General features: G+C 35.7%; 1 protein-coding gene across 19 annotated transcripts in view; it reads right to left on the reverse strand.

Moving 5' to 3' along the window:
• The window catches only part of GPHN (gephyrin), a 494,826-nt gene that overhangs the window by 220,900 nt on the left and 247,543 nt on the right, over nt 1-26,383 (reverse strand). For all 19 annotated transcript variants that reach the window (XM_004612348.2, XM_055130244.1, XM_055130246.1 and 16 more), the window contains one exon: nt 8,534-8,628. In XM_004612348.2, the coding sequence (XP_004612405.1) occupies nt 8,534-8,628 (95 nt within the window). The remainder of the gene's footprint in view (nt 1-8,533; nt 8,629-26,383) is intronic.

A 26,383-nucleotide genomic window follows, 5' to 3' on the forward strand; every position in this document is an offset into this window, starting at 1 on the left:
AACCGCAGTGCTATCACTCCAGCCCAAAATATCAAACAAAATTCATTAATTTATTCAACAAACATTTACTGAGTACTATATCATAGGCAAAGCAGGTTTGAGAATGGGCTTACAATAATGACTAAAATCTTGCCCTGGGGAAAAACATAGATTTAGATAAAAATATCTGTATATTAATATATTTAAATAAGTGCTACAGGTACATTAAAAAGCCTTGGAAACAATAGTAAGGCATTTTAACTTCAGATGTGGGAAACTAAGAAATACTGGAATGAAATAAAATCTATGCAGCTATCTAAAGGAAATTTTAATGGAGATCAAAAATGTGGGAAAAACCTAAGACTTTAAAAGTTAACAGGTAAAACTGAGGTATGTGTATTTCACATCTTTATTCAGTCCTCCTTTACAGTCTTTTAAAAGCCAAGCACACTTAGTCTTAGGTTAAAAACAAGAAACTCTCCAAAGTGAGAATTATTAATGTGATTATTCTAAATGACTGTTATATTAACAAGTTAGATAATATAAAGGAAAATTAAAATCACAAATACAATATTTAATTTTGTGATTTTTTTTAAACTTACAAATTCTAACAAGGTAGTATGAAATCCTTTTGGCACTAAAGGGAAAGAATGGATTCCCTCCCAGTAGAAATGACTTTGTTTGTTAGAGCATTTATTTTTAGTTACTGACTAGAGACAGAAACCAAATTAACACTAATAGTAGGTACTGGGGCAATCTATTACAAAGAGATCACAACTGTATTATGCATTAAAAATGAAATATTATTTCAATATTCTGTCTCAGTCTTTGGATTTTATCATTTTGAGTACAAAGTATCTCGGAGTTTTCCTACTTGGGTCTACTTTGACTGGGACCCTTTCAGGCTCTTGGATGGCGGTGCCTGTATTCATCATGCTGGGAACTTCTTATCTATGATTTCTTTAACTACTGTTTCATCACCAAATTTGCCTTCCTGTTCCTTCAGGGAGACTGATGACTAATATTGTTCCCCTTGAACTCAGCCCATAGTTCTGTGGTATTCTGTTCATTTCTTTTTAGACTATTTTACAACTTCTGTTATTATTTAGCGGTTTCTATCCTCTCATCCTGGAACTCCTTAATTTTTCCTTCAGCCACTGTTAATTGGCTTTTCAGAGCTTCTGTGGAGTTTTCTATATACCCATAGTCTTAATTTCTACTTGCAATTTTCTCATTTCATCACAGAATACTGAAAACTGCAATCTCACAAAAAGAAATTACATACAAATGGAAGTCCATAAGGCTCATGAGATCTGACAAATTAAGACTCTAAAAGCCAGAAGAGAATGGAAAACTATAGTACAAACTCAGTGAAATGAACATGTCCCTGAGAATACTCCATTCAGCTAGATAATCATTCAGATTTGGTGAAATAATTCAGAGTATCAGGGACAGGCAACAGCTCAGTGAATTAATAGCCTTGAAACCAGTAATGCAATAAATACTAGAGGAACTTCTTTAAAAGGCAAGATAAACTTCAGCATTTTGCACTGAGTATGGCATTCACTCATGGCACTTATGGTTGCCCTCTACTAGATTAAGAAAAGTTTGTTTACCATAATGCTCAAAATGGGGCATGGGGAAAAGAGAGAAAAACAGACAGAAAGAGAAGAAAAGTACCTACTATAGAGGCAGGCTGGGGGGAGGTGGGCAGGAGGGAAATGAGGAACAAGCCTATTCAGATTCTCCTCTTTTTCTTAATCTCTTCATTCACTCTCATTAAATTTTACATTAACATGACATTTACTTTGTGTAAATCTTAAAGTGCATTAGGGCAATTATTTTTTAAACTTATATGCCTACAAAAAAGATAAAGTTTTTGAAAATGTTTTATTTTATCAATTTTCATCGACTTACAATTTTGTTAAATTTTAGTTAACTCTGCCTTTGCATGTAGGTGTCACCACCTCCACAATTAAAAAGAAATAAACAAAGAGATCACAAATATGAGATAAAAAAGAAACATAGTATCACTGTATCACTGTCATCTCGTTCATCAATTTGCTCGAACAAGCACCAGTACATAGTAAGGGAACAAAAAAATGGTTAATGTCACCCAAGCCGAAGATTTTGTCTAAAAAACTGAGCTTTGCATGCATGGTAGGGGTGGATGGGTGGTGAGAGGGGCCTTTGGTGGAGGAAAGTGGGCTATCAGGTAGTGGGTGTAATGTTTGGTTGATGGGTCTATGAAAAAAAGTATGAGTAATAATAATGTAATTCCAGTACCTAAATAAAAATGATTTTAAAAAGTAAACTCGGGGCCGGAGCGATAGCACAGCGGGTAGGGCGTTTGCCTTGCACGCGGCCGACCTGGGTTCAATCCCCGGCATCCCATATGGTCCCCCAAGCACTGCCAGGAGTAATTCCTGAGTGCATAGCCAGGAGTAACCCCTGAGCATTGCTGGGTGTGACCCAAAAAGCAAAAAAAAAATAAATAAATAAAATAAAATAAAAAGTAAACTAAATGAAAAGTAAAAAAATAAAGGTTCCATATTATACCTTATGAAATAGAGATAACAACGAGAAATCTACATAGAAAAATTAAATTGAATTTTAAAACTCAATTCTAAGACAAATTACTGATAAAAATGTATTTATAGAGTGAAAAAATAACTATCACTTTATCCTTTTAGAATTTAGGCATTTACATAATAATTTCACTTAATGAATAAATAGATATAGAATCTCATAATTTTCTATGAGCTAGATGGTCATTAAAATAGTAATGATCAAAAATACATTTCATGAAAGAACTAAGAATAACCCCAAGGTAAATAATTCCTCAAAATAACCATAGTGGTTGTTCTATTATTGTCAATTAAGGCTTAGTACAAGAAGTATCTGATCTCTTTCAAATGAATGGAGCATAAATGATAGATTCAGGGAGATTATAAACTTCTCTCTATGGACAGTTCAATTAGTTACTGGGATAGAACATTCCAGTTTACTAATTAAGTAAGTTGTCAAAGATCACAGAATTTGTAATGTCAGTGCTAAGGTATAAAACTGAAGGAATCTAACTGTAAAAAGTTATTTTTCTTATTAGTGAAGATCATAGTTAGCTATAATTTCTTTCTTTTACTGATTTTGAACAGAATACAAAGAATCACTGGTTTAGAACCCAGAAGACAAACAAGTATATATAAATTGGGCAATGAAATTAGAAGTTGAATAAAAATCCTAAATGGTGCTAATCTCACTAGCAGAGCTGTGAGTTTCAACTCCACAGAGCTGAGTAACTTTTATAATGATAATGGAAGCACACCAGATTTTAACCAAAGGGGAAGACCTTACTCTCCAGCTGATAAAATCTGTTAAAGGAGGGCCCTAATGTAAAAATGAGAGAAGATCTTTTGTTTTTTTTCCTGATTATTTCCTTCGGCTTCTTTATGAGTGGTTCTGTTGAGTAAAGCTGAATCATAGAGCCAGGAATCACATGTCAAAAATATTTTTTGACAGATTTGTGAAAGACCAAGATAAGTAAAAAATATACTTCTAAGTGTCCATTATTGGTATCTTCCATAACATAATGCCAACAATTTTGAAGTGAATAGAAGGATAAAGTTCTTGAAAAAGAAATAGAATTAAAAAAAAAAAAAGACAAGTGAGGGCTGGAGCAATAGCACAACTGCTAGGGCATTTGCTTTGCATGAGGCCAAACCGGATTCAATTCCCAGCATCCCATATGGTCCCCCAAGCACTGCCAGGAGTATTCCTGAGTGCAGAGCCAGGAGTAACCCCTGTGTATCAACTCAAGAAACTCAAGGAACCCATAAAGATAAAAATAAATCTCCCCATGCACATACCTATTTCTGGAATCAAAAAGAGAAAATCACCTTCAAAGCATTTAGAGAAAAAAAACTACATACTATGCATAAGTTGAACAATAATTCAATTGATAAAGGAATTTGGAAATCAGAAGACAGTAGAATAACATTATTTTTAGTGCTGAAGAAAGTAATCACATTTTAGATTCTTATACAGTGAAAATGTTCTTTAAGAATAAATGAGATAGGGACTGGAGAGATAGCACAGCGGGTAGGGCGTTTGCTTTGCATGCGGCCGACCTGGGTTCGATTCCCAGCATCCCATATGGTCCGCTGAGCACCGCCAGGAGTAATTCCTGAGTGCAGAGCCAGGAGTAACCCCTGTGCAACACTGGGTGTGACCCAAAAAAGCAAAAAAAAAAAAAAGAATAAATGAGATAAAGACATTTCCAGATGATAAAAAGGTATTAGGTCTTGTGAACAGACTTGATCTAAGAACTACAACTTTCAACTAATAATACCACATAGTAGTAATAAGCAACTGAATAAGATGTACTATAAATCACTGTTGATCTAATCATTTTACCTAGATTAACTGCATTACTCATACAGATATTAATGATTCCTGACTTAACTGATTAAAACTATTATGACATTAAAAATTTCTTTACTATTAAGTTAATATATTACTTTACCCTAAAAATATTTTATAGAATAAGCACAAGCTCATTTGTGGGATATAAAAAAGCAGTATGAGACTAATATCCAAGGACAGAAAAAACGGGCTAGAACTGATTCATGATTATGAGCCTGTCACAAGTGTATCAGGGATAAGGACAGTTAGGAGAAAGAAGGGACCACTATGAGTATAACAGTGGAAATGGTCACTCTGAACAATGACTGAGTGCTGAAAGTAGATAAAGGGATATATATGATAACTTTTCAGTATCTGTATACACTATACAGTTTTTGTATACTGTATTTGAATATAGTATCTGTATTACAAACCATAATGCTCAAAAAGGGGGAGGGAAGAAGGAAGGGGATGAAAGAAAGGGGGCAGGGGGGAGAGAGACGAAGGGAGAGAGACAGAGAGGAAGGGGGAAAGAGAGAGAGGAAGGAGAAGAGAGAGAAGGGAGAGAGACAGAGGGAGGGAGATACAGAGAGAGGTGGAGGGGGAGAGAGGAGGAGGAGAGACAGAGGAGAAAGTGCCTGCCATAGAGGCAGTGGGGGATGGGTGGGAGGAAACGGGGGACACTGGTGGTAGGAAACTTACACTGGTGAAGGAATGGGAATTAAGACATGAATGACTGAAACCCAATCATAAACAATATTTTAAGTGTGTATCTCATGGTGATTAAAAAAAACAAGTATGAAATGATTTGTCAACAGTATCCATAACAATAAATATAAATATTTTTGAGTTCTTACTATGTACCAGTAGTTGCTTGGAGGCTCAGGATATAAAAATGAGTAAGAAAAAACTCCTGTTCTTTAGTATTTTATAAAAATCAGGAACAAAAGAAAAATATATAATTATATCTGCATGTATAATGCTATATACATGGTATATAGCTAATACAGCAAGCAGGCCTGTGTTTTAAATTTCAAGTTATTTGGAAATAATGATGGACTTATTCCAAAATACTTAGAATCAGTTTCTGCTGATTATGTACTCAGTAGTCTACTAATTATATATATCTGAGAGGTAGAGGTAGAGAATGAATAAATCCAAAAAATCTCTGTCACTGTCACTATCATCCCATTGCTCATTGATTTGTTCGAGCGGGCACCAGTAACGTCTCTCATTGAGAGACTTATTGTTACTGTTTTTGGCATATCCAATATGCACGGGTAGCTTGCCAGGCTCTGCTGTGCGGGCTCCATAGTCTCAGCAGCTTGCTGGGCTCTCTGAGAGGGGTGGAGGAATCAAACATGGGTTGGCCGCGTGAAAGGCGAAAGCCCAACCGCTGTGCTATCAATCCAGTCATCCAAAAACTATTTTCAATAAAACAAAATCTAGTATTTTTTATGGGGGGGGCGTGGCTTTTAGGGTTATGCCTGGTGGTGCTCAGGAGTTACTCTTGACTCTGCACTCAGGAATTACTCTTGGCAATGCTTGGAGGGCCATATGGGATGCCAGGGAATCAAACCTGGGTTGGCTGCATGCAAAGCAAATGCCCCACCCACTGTACTACTGTTCCAGCCCAAAAAGCTAGTACTTTTTATGCTGGATAAAGAAGGATAGGTTCAATTAAAGGATTTATTTAATAGTTGTAGAGAACAAGTTCCCTAGATAGATGAGATAACATAATAAGAGATGAAGTTTAGTTATTTCTTGACTATATTACAAAAGATGACTTTTTTTTTTTAAATTTTATTGAATCACCATGTGGAGGGTTACATAGTTCTCAGGATTATGTCAGTTATACAATACTCAAACACCCTTCCCTTCACCAGTGCCCCTATTCCATCACCAACCACCCCAGTATACCTCCCGCCCCCTCCCGCCCCCCCGTCCCCGCCCTTGTAAGTGATAAGTTTCACTTCGTTTACGCTTTATCCCAAGAGATGATTCTTTCAATCAACAACAAAAAGGGATCCAATGTAACTCTTACCTCATGTACTAATATCATAAGGGGCACAAGAACAGCATATAAAAATCAATGTGAGGAGTTCAATAGTACACATGTAGGACATTTGCCTTGTGCTTAGCTGACTTGAGTTCAATCCCCAGCACCCCATATAATTCCTTGGGGCCCGCCAGGATTGATCCCTGAGCACACAGCCAGGAGTAAGCACAGCTGGATATAGCCCAAAAATAAACCAAACCAAACCAAACCAACAACAACAAAATCAATGTGTATTACTTAAAAAGCAACATAGACTTTTATATTTAAAATCTCTAGCATGCAACTTTACATTTTTTTCTCTTACTAGGATTACTGCTATCATAGCATATAGAAAAGAAGATATACAATAAATAATGACCTGTTCATAATTTCAAGCTGTGGGTTAAGCAGCTACCCTTAATGAGATATGAGCTAAAAATCTAAATCTAAAAAACAGACAGGGCGTTATGACTCATATTCCATGTTAAAAGGACACATTAATTTTTTATTCATATTGATCACAGGATCAAAAATGACTACACAGAGAGAGAGGGATAGACATAGAATGGCTGCACTCATTTGTGGAATATAAAGTAACATAATTGGAGACTAATATCATAGAGATAAGGGGCAGGAGGATTGATCCACGGCTTGGAAGCTGGCCTCACATGCTGGGGGAAAAGGCAGCTGGGATAGAGAACGGATCACTAAGTAAATGATGCTTGGAGGGCTCGATCAGGAGGGGAGATGCGTGCTAAAAGTAGACTATTGATCAAACATGATGGCCATTTACTACCTGTATTGCAAACCATAACACCTAAATGGAAAGAGAGAATAAAAGGGAATGTGCCTGCCACAGAGGTGGGTGGGATAGGGTGGGGGTGGCAGGAGGGATACTGGGAACATTGGTGGTGGAAATGGGCACTGGTGGAGGGATGGGTACTCGATCATTGTATAACTGAAACGTAATCACGAAAGTTTGTAAGTTTGTAACTGTATCTCACGGTGATTCATTTAAAAAAATAAATGATGACTATAATCAAATAATTGTGAAATCCAGTAATTATTAAATTGCTGTGTATTTTTACCTTACTGTGATATACTGTTAAATCCAAGGTTGCTTAATCAACATTTTAAAATATTATTTTTTACTTTAAATGAGGCATTATGACCTCAATAAATGGGGTTTAATATAAAATTGCTAAAATAACAAAGAAACAACTAATCTGTCAAATCAAGGAAGAATGTCAACATCAATGCCAACAAAACTATACTTTTAAAAATACAAAATTGATACATAGCAGGCCCTCTAATAACATTATTTAGTATCAATTAATTCATATGTGAGTATGAAACGTTCTAGCTAATGTTACATGAAATAAAATTATTTGAGAACTTTAGTTTGTGTCAAAAATTATATTTTAAAGCAACCCACTGATGTTAAGTGAGGATTTACTATACAAATAAATATAGTGCTAATCTGGCATAATGTATATGCTAAGTTTCCAAGAGGTAAAAGATCATCTGAACAAATTGAGGATTATTTTTTGTTGTTGTTTTGCTTTTGTTTATGGGCCATGCCATACCTGTTGATGCTCAGAGCTTATTCGTGACTTTGTATTTAGGGATCAATCCTGGTGGTACTCAGGGATAGAACCAGGGTCAGCTGCTTCTGATGTAAACACTTTAACTCCTGTATTATTCCTCTAGTCCTTCAATAAACTAAACTTTTTTCTTATGGTCACACATCTATCTAAACACCTATATATCTGTTTACAAACTGACAGAGAAAAATGTTCTAACTTCTCGATACAATTTACTTAAAAAATTCTGTTTAGTTTAATTGAATTTGTACTTAATAACATTAAATATTACAAAAGAAGAATATATCTCAATAGCTGGACTTTTGTCTAGGTCAGAATTGACAATTCTTAGCAATAAAATTTTTCTAAGGAAGTTGGGGACAAAATTAAACTAATTTAAGTTATGACTATCTCAACTTTGAATAAGATAGGAGACAAAATTATGTTATATCTTAAGTTTATGTTTATTAGTCTTAGGAAAAATTAGTGGTATGAATTAATTTTCTATGCAATATATTAATGACCGTCTTACCTAGAGAGCATGCCCAGAGGTGTAACATTAAGTGATCCCATTAGCATTGCCAGGGCCATTCCTGGTGCTTCCCGTTCTATTACTTCTTTTGTAGCCTGTAATTAAAAATTAAACATCAGATTAAGCAAAATTCGTCCAAAGGAAGACAGTATAAAATTACCTTTAAAATTTATATATATAAAATCACATTTATATAAACCATAATTTGTAGTTTCTCAAGCTTTTTAGAGGGCCTGGAGGATTTGGGTCTCACCTGGCTATGTTCAGGGTTTACTCCTATCAGGGATCACTACTGGCAGTGCTTGGAGTTTTCTGTGTGTAAGGCAAGTGGCTTACCACTATACTATCTCTCTGGTCTCCTTTAAAAAAAATGTTAAGGCATTAAGACAGTTCTTTGGGACCCACTGAGTAAAAGCTGAGGGCCAAAATATAATACACTGAATTACTAATTCCTCTCTGCTTCAGAGATATTTGATATTTGGTTGAAGTTTTGCCTAATAATCTAAATTTAAAAAATGAAGACTCATATTGTTTTAATAGCTCAAGAAACTTTCACAAGTTAAGAAATACAGGTGTTTTCCTTTGCTTTTTACTTTCAAAATAAATCATCCCTCTAAACTCTATATTTCTTTTCATCATATAACTTTATGATTTAATATAAAGAAAGAAGTCAACAATTTTTTCTTTGTACTGGGGAGAGGAAAATAGATTTAGTTTCTTCCATATCTTTAAAAAATTATTTTAAAAAGAATTAATGAAGTGATAGACTTTAATAGATATTTTAAGACAGGTCATTGTTAAGTGTAGTCAGACTTGAAAAGCTATTAGGACAATTCCATTCTACTAATTTATTTTATTTTTGTTTTGGGGGCCACACCCGGCAGAGTATATAGATTTATTCCTGACTTTGAGCTCAGGGATTACTTCTAGTGAGGCTCAGGGGACCAGATGTGGTGCTAGGAATGGGAGCTCAGTAGGACGTGTGTGCAAGGCAAGAACCGCCCTTTGTACTATTCTCTGGCCCAGGACAATTCCATTTTATAAAGGTTAAACAAAAGTAGGTATAAATTTTTCATACTGTGATGGTAAAGATTTGTTTTGGTCTAAAGTTTTAGGCTAGAAATATAAAACAATCCATTTATAGTCTTTCTTCAAATATATCAGGTTATATTAATTGTGAATGAAAGAAGAAAAATACTTGCAAAATAAGATATTCCAGTGAATAAGAATATATATGATTTAAAAAACAAATTATGGACAAATATAAGAAAAGTTTGATACTGAAATAATAGTATGAGAGCTCAAATAAAATTGTAAGTGTACAAAATTCAGGCTAGGACTTGGCAAATCACTTAAAAATGTACCAAATTTATTTCAGTAACAATTGATATGTTACATATATCTTGAAGATGTACAGTTAATTCTGCAACATAATGGAGTAAAAGATTACCATAACATGAAATATACAATACACTAAATTCCAACCTAATATATTTTTCAATAAAATCTGCTTTAAAGACAGAGGACCAGGGAAGGAAAAACATAGAAGGGTTAAGGTGCTTGCCTTGTACGCTGCCATTCCAGATTGGATCCCCATCACTATACATGGTTCCCTGAGCACTGCCAGGGATCACTCATTGCCATAGAGCCACGAATAGCCCCTGAATACTTCTGGGTGTTGCCCAAATTCACCCCCTATCAAAATACAGAGTGCCAGGAGGTAGGAGAAAAGGAAATGTTTGAATCACTTCATTTGGGGGTGAATTATTTTTATTTAAATACGAGATAAACACAGTTGAATTAGCATTATCCAGAATCTATGCTGAATTCTCCTGAGAAAAAACACTATTGTTATGTGCCAATTGCTTTACAATGTCTTCTTAAGTATCTAAAAATCTTAGAGCTCTAAAACTCAAGTATGGGGTTTTACTGAGAATTATCTTTAAAGAGTTCTTTGAATAAGATAATATTTATTTGTCACCTGCTTGAAAAAGTTACATAAACAATGACTGAACAATGACTGAACCTGACTTCATATAAAAATCATATACTTGCACACTCTAATAAAAAGAGTGATCAATAGATCACTGAAAGAGCATTATTTCACCTGATAAAGATTCTTCAAAGAACATTTATTCTTTCACACAACAAATATTTAGTAAGCTCCTAGATGATACTAGGTAGTGTTCTATGTATAGTTGTATAGTAGTGTAATTTCCACTACAAAAATATCTCACACTTTTTTGCTAAAATTTAGATAAAAACTTATTAAACAATCAAGTTGGGATGCAGTAGTGCGAATATATTAGCTTTATGCATGACACAGTGATTTTTCACATTTCACTTCTTTATATAAATATTATTTTGATACTCAAATCATCAAATAAAAACTCAGAAATTTCAGGAGAGTAATTATAATCTTAAAAAAGATTTTCACAAGTATACTTATGTTCATAGTCCTAATAATCTAAAACTAAAAAATTGGGGATTCAGATTGTTATAATCAAAAAACTTTTGCCAGTTAAGAAATATGGGTGTTTGGGGGTGGAGCGATAATAGAGAGCGTTTGCCTTGCATGTGGCCAACCGGGGTTCAATTCTCAGCATCTCATAGGGTTCCCTGAGCACCGCCAGGAGTAATTCCTGAGTGCAAAGTCAGGAGTAACCCCTGTGTATCCCCGGGTGTGATACAAAAAGAAAAAAAAAAAGAAATATGGGTGTTTTTCTTTGTTTCTTACTCTCAAAATAATTCATCCCTCTAAACCCTGTATTTCTTTTCATTATGTGATTTTTATGATTTAATGAAAAGAAGTAAGTCACCGGCTCAACTAAGATATGCTTATTAATCACATATTTATTTTAATCAGTACAGAAAATATAACATTTACTTAATAGTTCATATTATTATGAACAATTCAGAATGATAAAGAAAAATCCTGTGTTCTAAATCTGAAGATGAAGCTGTGATCCAATGATCCAATATATAGAAATAAAAATATGCTCAAATGTGTATAGACCTTTCATTTTTTTTAATGTTCACAAACAATTATGGTTTTAAAGACCTGCAATTTTTGGAAATACTCACAAAACAACACAATTTAGGGTGTACTTAAGCTTCTTTTCTTTTTGTTTTTGGAGCCACACCTGGCTGTGTTCAGGGATACTACAAGCTCTGTACTCAAGGATGCTTGAGTACAAGCTAGTTCACTCCTAGCATGCTTGGGGGGCCATCTGGGGTGTTAGGGATTGAATTCAGGTTGGTCTTGTGCAAGGCAAATACCCTATCTGCTGTACTATTGCTCCGGCCCAGATGTACTTAAACATTTTAACTTGAGAGTAAATGAGATAAAATTTTACATTGGGCTTTAAGAACTATTTGAAAATGGCTCACTGCCAATTCATTTGAGAATGTCTTTTATAGGGAGATAAATAATTCTTCCTGGTGGTCTTTTTAGAATGTATCCACATTAGAAATGTAACTATAACATCTGAATTTTCTTCTCTAAAAAATTAGATTCCCATTAAAACAGTCACATGTTACAACACTTGAAGTGAGATAAAGGAAGTGGAATGTGAGGAAGAACTGCTTTCATTAAAAATTATTATCAAAAGGTGTTGCTTTCAATATTAATTATTATCATAAGGTGTTGCATTTTGTCATCCACACCTCCCTAGGTTTTAAAATTAGTTAACAATTTAAACAGGGATATGAGCACATTTTCACAAAAACTAGAAATTTAGAATTTACATTATGAGGTAAAAATCACAAAATAGAAGTTCTGAGAGTAAAATATTTATTACATAGTATTTGAAAGCTGTGATATATTGTCGCTTGAATGAAATAATCCATTCCATAAAGTTTTTCTCATATAATGATTGATTTTAAAGTTACTAAGTTGATTACTAAGTTGATTGGATTGTTTTTAAGTCACTCACAACCTAACAATCCTTTTTTATTTCCATGACTGTCACTGTCATACCGTTGTTCATTGATTTGCTTGAGCGGGCACCAGTAACGTCTCCATTGTGAGACTTGCTGTTACTGTTTTTGGCATATGGAATACTCCATGTGGAGCTTGCAAGGCTCTGCCGTGCTGGCGGCATACTCTCGGTAGCTTGCCAGGCTCTCCGAGAGAGAGAGACGGAGGAATTGAACCCTGGTCGGTCGGCCTTGTGCCCTACCTGCTGTGCTATAGCTCCAGCCCTGACTTTAGTTGCTCCACCTGACTAAAGGATTAGCACCTTCATTTTTCTTTCTTTTTTTTTTTTTTAGCACCTTCATTTTTCAACAAAAGGAAACCAAGAATCACTAAGGTTTAGTGAGTTGCCAGGGGTTCAGAAGACCAATTAAGAGCTCACTACAGGGCCGGAGAGAGAGAGAAGCTAAGCGGGTTAAGAATACATTTTACAAGCGGGGAGTAGCCCCTAAGCACTGCTGGGTGTGGTCCTCAGCACCAAACAAACACACTCCAGGTCTCAGACAAGAGGATATTTAAGGCAGCCTCCTTTTACCAAACACACAAATGGATTGACTCAGTGAGAATACTTAAAGGGTAACTGTGCAGATCATTTGGCAATATAGACAGACATGGAATCACTGCGTGTACAACTGAAATGAATTTATCAATCATGTCTCAAAAAAAAGAAAAGAAAAAGCTATACAGGACTCCTCAAAGTTTTTTTTTTTATTTAAAGAATCCACTCAGAGGTTATTAAAACACTTAACTCTGCAAGTTAATGTGTATGAATGCTTCTTTGCAAAGGCATATCCCCAAAGAGGCTGCTTCTTTTCCTTCAAAAATCACTTGGCTCCGAATCAAGATTGGCACAGAGAAGTCCCTGCCCAAAGCAGCATCACCCACAGACCTCCTAAAAAAGCAAATTCTTCAGCTCCTCCCCCAGACACACTGAACCAGAAACTCGAAGGCTGGGTCCAAGTGATCTGTTTTAACTAGACGCACAGGTAATTTTCATGCACCAAAACAGGGCACACACGGCTGTCGGGGGCTTTGCCAAATCCATATGGCTTCCCTTATTAAGGAAAATGATCTGCTATCTTCGTGTTATTTCCATCTACTTTATAATTAAGCGAAAACATACAATTGTGAGAGAAGAGACTGAGGTTGAAGAGCGAACCTTGACTCCAGATAACTCAAATTTCTATACAGTATTTAGAAAGTCCATATTAAATGATTACCACCTATTGTTTTTATGCCCCCAGAAATTTATCTTTAGTTTTCCATTTATAGAAAGGGTAATAATATTTGTTATTCTTAAGGTAAAATTTAACTGTAAAAAGAACTTTAACTAAAAACTAGTATGTATAATGTTAGTAAAATAACATATTATAGCACATAATTTAATTTTATTCTATTTTTTTGGCTTTGTGGTTCACACCCAGTGATGCTCAGGGATTACTTCTGGCTCTGAATTTAGGAATTATTCCTGGAGGTGTTCAAGGGGTCATTTTATCATTGTAGTATGCTAAGGAACTTTAGGAGTTTTGTTTCACACTTCAATATATGTGTAGACTCACTGCACTTACAGCCCAAATTTTAAGATATTTTAAATTTCTAAGATTCCCACTTTACCCCAAAAATGATTATACATTAGTGGTGGTCTCTAGTTATATTTTTTTGAGCATTTTGTAACAGAAAGGCAAAAATAAATCTACATCCTGCCTAGCAGGGACTGTCAGATTTTCCTGTACCTTTATCCTTCACTTATAAAAGTTTCGTGGAATGGGCAATATTTGATAATGGTGGCCAAGTACTTGAATATCCTATATGTTCTATTTGGCAGTTCTAGCAGTTATATTTTTCAGTCCATCAGTTGATTAATAGTGTTCCTGACTGACATGAGTTTTGGTATTGGTACATTAATTACTCACCAGGTGAGTTTTGGTACTGCGTTCGTTACTTGGTCTTAATATGTTAGATTATGGCTGACTAAAATTGGGGCAAATTTCCATTGGATAACATTTATTTTTGGATCTATCTTTAACCAGAGGGTACCACTGACAAGCTTTATTTCAGTTTCCTGCAAAGGTCTCACAGTTCAAGGAATCTCAGGCTGAACTTGACACAAATTTGCTTGTCCAAGGATAACTTTCTTAACAGCAATGCTACTGAAGGTACTTATCTTCAGGGTATCTTCTTTGCTCTTTCCTAAATCCTTGAATTCTTTAAAATTTTTTTCTTGTCATTTTTTAAATTGAATCACTGTGAAATAGAGTCACAAAGCTTTCATGCTTGAGTTTCAGTCATACAAGAATTGAACACCCATCCCTTCACCAGTGCACCTGTCCCCCTGTCTCTATGGCAGACAATTTCCCTCTTACACTTTTTCTACTTTTGGGTGTTATGGTTTGCAGTACAGATACTGAGAGAGGTTTTACCCCACCTCCCTGTTGCTCTCATCTCTAACTCATATTATTATTCTTGGATGGGGTGAGCTGGAAGGCTGACATTGTAAGTCAGCCGTACCCTTATAGCAGTATTTTTCATCTATTTCCAAGCATAGTCCCTCTGCCCTTGTTTCCTTGCTGTAGAGCCCTGTCCTACTGACTGGCCACAGTCTTATACTGTGGTTCCCCATTTATACCCTCTTTACCTGTGGTCACCTTGGAATATCCTAGGGCCCATATGGCCCTGGTTGAGAAATAGTGCCTTAAAGGGCATGTTATTTTACTGGGTCAAATTTTTCTACATTTACTGTAAAGGTTTTTCAGAGTACCAACTTATTCGTGATACAAGATCACACTTCATTTGTAAACACTTTATTCTCTTAAAATTGGAGTCTTTTATACCATAAAATGGAAGGTTTAGACACCTAGACTTTCTAAAGAAACATAGTAACATTTTGTTTTCCAAACAACAATGTTCTTTTCACCCACACCTTGACAATCCTAAGCAACAGTTTTAACTAGTATTTAACTGCTGAGTACAAAGCAACATATTTTTTAAACTTTACAGCAGAGATTCCTAAACTTACTTGTTCTACTTCCTACTTTTAAGAAAAAAAAAATCACTCAATTACTCCTGGAATTTTACCTTCTTTAAACATTAGAACAGAAAGTGACCCCTACTGCATCTGAGTCAGCTCTCATGCATACTTAAAAGCAACTTACATTTTTCTACTTGCAAACTGCTCATATATATTTTATTTGAAATTTGTTACGAAACTCTATTATAGTGAAGATATTGAATTTTTGAAAGCAAATGTGCTCTATTAATTTTTGAATTTTTGACACTTATAGGAGTTTTGCTAATTTGACAAATTTGACAGTTTCATTGAGGTTTACAGTTTTACATGGCAATACTATCATTATTTCAATGACATATTCCAGGTCTCGAATCTTATCTAGGAAATTTTCTTTACCTTCATATCATAAAAATAATCTAATTTTTATAAAATGGAGGAATTAGAGGGGTTTTCTTTGGAGTTTTTGAGCTCAGTAGCTACTTTGGCTCTGTGCTCAGGGCTTTTCCTTGGAGGTGTTAAGGGTACAAGATACACTGCTGAGGAGAGAACTGGATTTGGCTGTGTACAATGTATGTGCCTTACCTCATGTACTATCTAACTCTAAAATATAATTTTAATGTTTCACTCAGATTGAATAAGGTAAGAAGTCCTGAGTTATCTGTATATAAATATCTATATATTTAAATGAAATAGAATCAACTGGGTAACTTCACCCTTAAAAAAGTCTACTGGGAATTACATCACATTTATAGATTTAAGGAAAACTGGTAATTTAATGAGATTATTTACATCTAAGAATATGCATGTCTTTCTAATATTACTGACGCTGTATTTTATGTCCTTGAGTAGGGGGATAGAGGGCGATAGCTCAAAAGACTGGAATGCTTAGGCCTTGTTTACTCAAGGCTCTCAGTTACATCCATGCCACTCAAGACCCTCAAACATTGCCGGTATGTCTCTGGTGGCCCGTGAGTACTACTGACTTGAGTAGACCACATTGCTGCGCCCACGAACTAAACTATGAGGTTCATGCAGCCAGTAAATCAATGCTATGGCTGGCTCCAAGTCCCTCAGTATTGCTGGAAGAGGTCCCATACTGAATTTCTTAATATTGGCTTAACAATTTTCTCAATTTCATATTTAAGTTTTATAAAATTGATTTTTTTTTACTATTGCAAATGCAATCTTTTTCACTGCATTTTCTACTAGGTTCTTTCTTTTTTTTTTTTTTTTTGCTTTTTGGGTCACACCTGGCGATGCACAGGGGTTACTCCTGGCTCTGCACTCAGGAATTACCCCTGGCCGTGCTCAGGGGACCATATGGGATGCTGGTATTTGAACCTGGGTTGGCCGCGTGCAAGGCAAACGCCCTACCCGCTGTGCTATCTCTCCAGCCCCCTCTACTAGGTTATTTCTAATTTAAATAATGTTAGTACATAATTCTGAAATAAAATATAAAATCTTTTTTTTTTTCTTTTTTGGGTCACACCTGGCGATGCACAGGAGTTACTCCTGGCTCTGCACTCAGGAATTACTCCTGGCGATGCTTAGGGGACCATATGGGATGCTGGGAATCGAACCCGGGTCGGCCGCATGCAAGGCAAACGCCCTACCTACTGTGCTATCGCTCCAGCCCCATAAAAATATAAAATTCTTGATACTAATTTTCAGCTGATTGATTCCTTTGGGGTTTTCAAGTGAATACTGTATAAACAACGATGATCTGGCTGCTTCTTTCCTATTATTAAACTTGTAGTTTCTCTCTCTCTTTTTCTCCCTCCCTCCCTCCCTCCCTCCCTCCCTCCCTTCCTTCCTTCCCTGTTTAATTTCCAGAAGAGGTAATAGTAGCGATAGTAAATTCTTTCTCTGATTCCCAAATTAAAATAAGAATTCATCTAGTGTTCCAATTTTATCTGTTGATATGAGAGATAAATACACTCTATTATGTCTAAAAGTCTTTAATTCTGCTTTACTGCCCTCTTCTACCAAGAAAATATATTTACTCCTTTTAGAGCAAGCATCAAGTTGATTTTTAAATGCATTTATAGTAACAAAACAGAACTAATACTTTTTTTTTTTTGCTTTTGGGGGTCGCACCTGGTGATGCTCAGGGGTTAATCCTGGCTCTGCACTTAGGAACACCTCCTGACATTGCTTGGGGGGACCATATGGGATGCTTGTGATTGAACATAGGTAAAGCCACGTGAAAGGCAAATGCCTTACAGTTGCTGTACTATCACTCTGGGAAATTCTTTTTTGTTCTTTTGGTGTGGGTCATAACCGGTGATGCTCAGGGTTACTCTTGGCAGTGCTCGGGGGACCATATAAGATACCAGAGATCGAACCCAGGTCGACCACATGGAGGGCAAACACCCTACCTGTAATACTATCGTTTGGCCCAGAACTAATACATATTTCAAACTTTATTTTTAAGTTCGACTTGGGAAAGATTTGCTTTAATTAATGTTTACTGGGCCAGAGATATAGTACAGTGGGTTAAGTGCTTGCCTTGCACATAGTAGACCTAGCTTAAATTCCTGGCATCACATATAGTCCCCTGAGCACTGCTAGGTGTGATTCCTAAGCACAGAGCCAGGAGTAAGGCCCGATTATAGCTAGGTATAACCCAAAAGCCAAGAAGAAAAAAATGTGTTTCCACAGTCATATCAAGTTTACGTATATTTTATTACTTCTGCATTCATCTTCACATATGACTAAATCAAGTCTCATTATTGAATCAATGGTCTCATTATTTTATATCATTTTGGTATAAAGATTTATCTACATTAATAAAAGGAGCTAGAATTTTTTTTATTCATCCTATCTGTGTTATTACAGCTCAAATAACAGAGGAATAAGATAAGAAATGCTCCTTAATATTTGTTAAAATTACTCATAATACCCTATGCTTCCTTTTTTCCACTCCATCTCTTCTCGTTCTATAATTCTGAATAAGTGGGCCACGGATATAGCTCACTCACTCGCTCACTCTCTCCTTCCCTCACTCCTTCTCTTCTTCCTTTCTTTGTGGGGAGTCATATCTAGTGATGCTCAGAGATTATTCCTGGCTCTGCACTCAGGAATCACTCCTGGTGGTGCTCAGGGCACCATATGAGATGCTGGTTGGCTATGTGGAAATAAATACCCTATGCTATACTATCACACTGGCGCCATAATTGCGATTTTTAATCTTCCTTTTCAACTCTTGCTTTTAGTTTAAGAATAATCACACAGAGACACCTAAATACCCCTATCTGTTTTCTATGTTCTGAGTCAGTCTCCACCTTTATTTATGACGGTAGCACTGCCATCTAGCACTGTCATCCCATTGTTCATTGATTTGCTTGAGTGGGCACCAGTAAAGTCTCCATTGTGAGACATGTTGCTATTGTTTCTGGCATATGGAATACGCCACGGGTAGCTTGCTAGACTCTGCCGTGTGAGCGGGATACTCTCAGTAGCTTGCCAGGCTCTCCGAGAGGGACAGAGGAACTGAACCTGGGTCAGCCGAGTGCAAGGCAAATGCCCTACCTGCTGTTCTATCAATTTACTAAATTTCAACTCATTATTTTTAGAGAAATTTAAAATTCTAAAGATAAACTTGGATGCCATTTGAATTACATTTCAAATACTGACACTGAATTTTTTTTTTCTTTACTGTACATCGTCTGTTGGCCGATTCCTCCACCCCTCTCCGAGAGCCCGGCAAGCTACCGAGAGTATCTCGTCCCCACGGCAGAGCCTGGCAAATTACCCGTGGCGTATTTAATATGCCATAAACAGTAACAACAAGTCTCAGAATGGAGACGTTACTGGTGCCCGCTCGAGCAAATTGATGAGCAATGGGATGACAGTGACAGTGACATATTCTGTATTTCAGGAATATACACTGGATTTTCAGCATAATCTCTGGAAACTCCTTATCTAGACAGCAAAAAAAGTGCTATTAATTCTCTACTTAAAGAATCATTTATCCCATCTCTTTCTATATTCACCTGCATTTAAGTTCTTTTGTTTTTGTTTTTTTCCAATTTTTATTGAGGTGCCACGACTTACAATGCAGTTCATACATACATATAATGTCCTAACACCACACCTAACACCAGAGTGTCAGCTTCCCACCAGCAAGTGTCCTGAGGTTCTTTCACATCCACCTCCCACTCCCACCTTTGATAAGCTCAGTTCTGTAAGCCAACTTTCAGGTTTTGTTGCTTTTGGCTTTTTTTAAATTCCCTTATGATATTTCTTTATAGCCCCACAGATGAAGGAAATCATTCTGTATTTGTTTGAACTATTCCAAAAGCCTGATTCATGTTAGACTAAGCTCATTTCCAGGAAACCTCTATTCTGCTCCAAAAATTATTATCCTAAAATGTGTTTGATTTCATTGAAATTCTATGCCAACAAAAACATAATTTGATTTGTCAATGTATACATGAACAAACTGATCATATGGGACCAAGGGCATGGAGAGATGTGGCTCCACGGGCAGAGCACATACCTGGCATGGGTAAGATTTAGGCTTTAATTCCTGGTACTGTACAGTTCCCTGAGTACTGCCAAGAGTGTCCCTGGTGGCCCTCAGAAGATCCTGGGTGCTGCCAATAGTGACGCACAACTACAAACAAAAACCAACCCAACCATAATATATAAATTTATACTTATATTCTAGAGGACATCATGATAGTTTGTATTATGAGACCTCACAATTTTGACTCACTAATTCTATTTTATATATAAAAATTTTTTTATTAGTGAATCACTGTGAGGTACAGTCACAAACTTATGAACTTTCATGTTTACATTTTAGTCATACAATGATCGTTTACCCATCCCTCCACCAGTTCCCATTCTCCTCCACCAATGATCCCAATATCCCTCCCACCATCCATACCCCATCCCTGCCCCACCCTGCTTCTGCAGCAGGACATTCCTTTTTATTCTCTTTCCTTTTGGGTGTTCTCTCCTCTTTTGCAATAGAGGTATTGAGTGGCCATAGTGTTTGGTCTATTGTCTACTTTTGGCACGCATCTTTCAACTCGAATGGGTCCTCTCAATATCCTCTACTTGGTGTTCCCTTCTCTATCTGAGCTGCCTTTTTCCCCAGCATGTGAGGATGGTTTCCAAGCCATGGAGCAGACCTCCTGGTCCTTATCTCCACAACTCTTGGGTATTAGTTTCCCATTCTGTTACTTTATATTCCACAGATGAGTGTGATCTTTCTATGTCTGTCTCTCTTTCTGACTCATTTCACTTAACATGATTCTTTCCATGCTGATCCACTTGTATGCAAATTTTATGCCTTTATCTTTTGTAACTGCTGCATAATATTCCATTGTGTAGATATACCAAAGTTTCTTTAACCAGTCATCTGTTCTTGGGCACTCGGGTTTTTTTCCAGATTCTGGCTATTGTAAATAGTGCTGCCATGAAGTGCAGCTTATAAGTGCAGATGTCATTTATATATAGATGTCATTTCTACTATACCTTTTTGCCTCTCTGGAATATATTCCCAGGAGTGGTATTGCTTGGTCAAATGGGAGCTCAATTTCTAATTTTTTGAGACTCACTAATTCTATTTTAATGGGCTATTTAAAAATAATATTCAGAGATACACATAAAAATTCATATAATGAAAATATTTATAACATGAAATAAGAAAGAACCTAGAAGTCTGGGAGAGTTCAGGCATAGAGCACACATTATGCATGTGTAAGGTTAGTAAGGCTCTGAGTTCAATCCCCAGCATCAACCAATAAGCATGAGTACCATCCTACTGTTTGGTGTCCTTGGCAACACAAAAATAGCATGTAACTACCTGCATACCACAACCAACAGTGTGTAAACAGCATAAGCAAAGTGGGTAACCCTTGTCAAATACATAATTAAGTGTGCAAGCAAAACTCAAATGCACAATGAAGTAAAATGTGCAACCTCAAAAAGCATCACACACAAGTATGAGAGTACTACAAAGGTTTGTGACCCCTGTCATTGCATAAACAACAGCAAATGGAACAAAGTAAAGGAGCCAAAATGATTAATGACACAGGGAAATTGACTTAATCATAACATCTTTATATTCTGTACAAATTGCAAATCTAATTATTTGGCATAAAGTTATTAAATATAAAAAGATCACTATTTCGGAAGGCCTCCCAAGTGATGCTCCGGATGTCTCTGGGGCTCCTCCAGTGGTTACTGAGGACCTGTAACTATCTCTGTACTCAATGATGATGATGGGGGGGGTGTCTATGTGGCACTGAAAGCAAATCGGGTAGGCAGTGTTCGAGGCTTTAGCCTTTACTCCTTTACTATCTCTTTGGCCTCCAAAGCTTACTTTGTATGACAAGGGGGAGTAGCTAACAACAAAGATTCTGAAATTCAAACTACACAGTTCAAATTTTGGTTTTATTACATTCCACAACCTCTGTCATCTAGACTAACTTATTTAACTATTTGTTCTAATTTTCATATTTAGCACTTGCTATGTAGTTTTAGTGTGCAAAATATACAAGGTATTATATAAAATGCGTCTCATAATGTATGGCACATAAAATATAATAAATTTTAGTAGCTGTGGTAATTGGGATGAGATTAAGAAATCCATGATATGAACCTAAGACAGAAGCCCAAGTAGGTAAAAATCAATACCTTTATTAATTAACTTTGGGCTAAGATTACTAATGGTTTTTATTTATTTTTAAGTTCTCTTTTTTTTTTGGTATTTTGGGGGGTGCATACCTAGTGGAGTGCTCAGGACTTACTCCTGATTCTGTGTTTAGGGCTCACTCCTGATGGATTCAGGAAGATTATCTGGGATGCCAGGGATCAAATATGCACGCAAGCACCCCACTTGCTCTACTATCTCAATGGCCCAATCCCTAATTGTTTTTAAAAACATGAAATTGAAATATATTTAGAAATCTATAATCATAAAAAATAAACCTTAAAAAAACTATGAAAAGGTAAATAAAGGCAATAAGTAAAAAATTTCTCTGTTGCCTTTTCCTAAATAACTTTATTTTGCAGAATAAAAGTCCCGAAAAAACTCTATTTTGCAGAATAAAAATATCATCCTTAATATCTATATAATATTTAAAATATCACTATTTTATACTTTGCCCGAACACCTAACTAAACACCTAACTTACATGCTTGTGATTCTAGTATTCTAGCACTAATCACCAAGAATGAAGAGTTTTCACTTGTTGTCATGAATAAAATATGATCTTAATTTTCATTTTTAACCAACCGATATGAAAACCAAAAAAACGCACATCCTCTCTCATAAAAATCTAGTCTACTTTTTGTGATTCTTTTTCCTTCTTTTGGGGGGGCTTGTTTTTTGGGCAACATAAGGTTGTGCCCAAGTCTTGCACTTTTCTCTTTGCTCAGTGATCACTCTAGATAGTGTTCTGGGGAACATATGTGGTGCCAGGGATCAAACGGGGGCTAACCAAGTACAGAAAAAGTTCCTTACTTCACGAATCCCTGTACTGTATCTTCAGACCTACTCCCAGAAGGTGGTCCTACTCCCAGCTGTGCTCAGGGCTTACTCCTGGCTCTATGTTCAGGAACCACTCTGGGAACCACATGTGGTGTTCAAGATCAGACCAGGGTTAGTTGTGCACAAGGCAAGCATGAAACACCTATACTATGTGTTCAGACTTATCTCTTTGTGTGTGTGTGTGTGTGTGTGTGTGTGTGTGTGTGTATGTGTTAATTTCTGGCTGTGGTCAGGGCTTACTCCTGGCTCTGTGCTCAGAGATCACTCATGGCAGGCTCTGGAGACCATATGAGGTGCAGGGGATCAAACCTAAGTCAGCTGTGTACAAAGTGTTTCTGGTCCCAAAACTGCCTTAATTTTGACTAGAAGGCACTGAGCAACTTTTAGAATATTTTGTTAATAGATTGATATAGGAATTTTTACATTTCAAAGTAAAGACTTATCTACTCTAGTACAAACTGAAGCTCAGTACAAACTGAAGAAAACTTATTCCTGAACATCAGCTAAATTTATGTTACTTATGTGACATGAATAAAACTCCTTTCAATTTCTAAGTGCTAAATATTTTATTGTAAGAAATCTAAAACATTTTAAGAAATAATATAAAAAGTTTGGGAGTATTTTATATTTTTAAACTTGTAAAATCATTTTTGGGCGACCTTTCAAGTAGTACACAGAGTTCCTACAGACTACTCTCAGTCAAATTCAGCAAAGTGGACCAGATGACTTAAAGTGAGGGCCCAGTGATAAAGCATTATTTGGTTCTAGTGGTACTGGGGCCACAACCACCAGGGCCACCCTGAAGGTGCTCAAGACTACCTGAAATATATCTAACAGTGTCTGGAGGTCACATAGTGCTAAGGATGAAACTTTGGGTATGTACATGCAAAGCAAGACCTATGAACTCTGGCTATCTCTCTGGTCCAAACATGCAAATTTTCAATTAGTCAACTTTTAAGGATTTTGATGTTTATGAAATTAAAGACTTTAATAATATAGTAAGTCTGTACCACATAATTTCTTCATCTGAGATAATTAGCTTTACTCTCAAAATCTCTCTTACTCTCGCCCATCTCTGAGCAACAGGTGTAATGTGTTAGTTTTTGCAAGCAATATTGATGGCAAGAAGGGTCATTAGTGGGGAGGAAAGAGAGTTCAACATATATAGCCTGATACCTGCAATTGTAATTGTTTATTTTCAAAACTGAAGGAGTGATGCTACCACCCAAAAATGAAAAATGTTCTACACTTCATTTGTAAGGTTCAGAACATACTCTTAATTTTTAAATAAAGAAAAGTAGGGATAATTTACATGATAATATGTTTGTTAGAGTGTAGATTCATATGATGAATCTAGTGTTTCAGTAGAATTTAGAGAAACATTTAAAAAATGTTTTTAAATATAAAAAGGTCTAGAAGTTCAATCAAGGTATAGAAAAGATAATGCATTATCAGATTAATTTTCTCAAGAATAAAACACATTGTATAACTTTACTTTCAGTATAGTTTTCTTTAAAATAAAAATACAATTTTAGAAGGTCCATAGCAATAGTACAATAAGACATCTGCTTTACACATAGTCAAACTTCGTTTGATATCTGGCACCACATAAGATACCCTGGGCCCTGCAAGAGAGATCCCTGAGCACAGAGCCAGGAGTAAGCCCCAAGCACAGCTAGGTGGGTCAAAAAAACAAAACAATGCAATGTAATGATTCCAAGAAAAATTTTATTTTTAATACAATTAATCTTTATAAAACATTATTTTTATATTTTCCTTTATCCTACATCTTAAACTTTTTTGCTTCAAAATGTTTTTCAATATGAATATAAGTAAAGAATAATCTTTAAAAATTATTATTGGACTAGGTGGACTATAAATAACATAAGGATAGTAGTGGAAGGTCTTGACACTTTGGTGGTAATCAAAGTAACTAAATAAAAAGCATAAATGTTAACAATACTGTAATAATGTTACCAAAACTATAATAACAGTAATATTATTCATAATTCGTAAGAAAATAAATGAAATGTGGAGACAAGTTTTATTTTACTTATTATTCTCCTAATGTGAAAGTTTTGATTTTCCCATAGTCAAAGAAAGACCTTTAGTAAAACATCAGGAGACGAAAGGAAAACAGATTACTGAAAAATCTTAATAGAGAACTTTAATCCTCTAAAGAAAATATTTTTAAAAAATCAGTGTAAAGAAATGAACCACAGGAATGAAGCTAACTAATCTTAACTTGAAGTACACATCAGGATGAAGTCAAAGAAATTCAAACAACTAGGGTAAAGTAAAAAAAAAAATCCCCAAACTAATGAATCTGAATGAACATTATAACAGAAGCAATTCAAATGAGCTCTAGTTATTGAAACTAAATTGAATCCACAAACATTATCAGTATTAGTAGGGAATTCTACCTCAGGTAAGAAACCTCTCATTGTGCTTACATCAAGAACAAATTCCTGAACATTAGCTATCTACAGCTATTCATTTTCTTTTCTTTTACTATAAAACATACAACCTTAATTTTAGCTATACTGATTATTAATAGCCACAATGATATCTGCCACTGAACACAATAGGCCTTAGGGATATTCATCATATTGGCACTTAAATTATTATCAGAATATATCAACTATGCAGAAGCATTAATACAGAAGATATTCATATTCCAAAATCAATGATACTTAAATACAGTTACTTTCACTGATCACTTTCCATAAGGAACTAGAACAATTATTTTGTGCATAATATTTAAATGAATTGTTGATTATTTTTTTCCCTGTCTTGGAACATAAGCTCCTTAAGGCCTTTTGGCAGGTGGTTGTGGGGCTGGGTTCATACCTGTTTGTGCTCAGGGGTCACTTCATGTGGTGCTCAGAGAACTATATGTGGTGGTCCCAAATGCAAGGCAAGTGGGTCAGCGAAATGCAACGCAAGTGCCTTACCTGCTATTCTATCTTTCCATCCAATGCAAGATCTTGTCATTGTGTCACATAGTCCTAACAGACTACCTGACATGGAGCAAACCTTAATAGGTTCTTAGATATGTAGAATATAATAAATTAACATCTTTCCTACATAGAATATTCTAGTCTAGACAGTACCTTGGGAGAACTGAGAAAAAAAACCACTAAGACATTTTTCTGCATTTGATAGTTTAGGTTAGGAAACTTGAGTGAAAGAGGTTGTATAAGATTTTATATATCAAATCACCAAACATTGTTGAGTTGACAAGATATTACAAGAAAATGAACAGAAAATCTTCTTCCCTAAATATGCATTATTATTGCATATTTACCTACCAAATTTTAAAGCTCTTTGAAGACATGACTATTTTTGAGTCCACAAATG

This window comes from Sorex araneus, chromosome 3, assembly GCF_027595985.1.
Source record: "Sorex araneus isolate mSorAra2 chromosome 3, mSorAra2.pri, whole genome shotgun sequence".
NCBI lineage: Eukaryota > Metazoa > Chordata > Mammalia > Eulipotyphla > Soricidae > Sorex > Sorex araneus.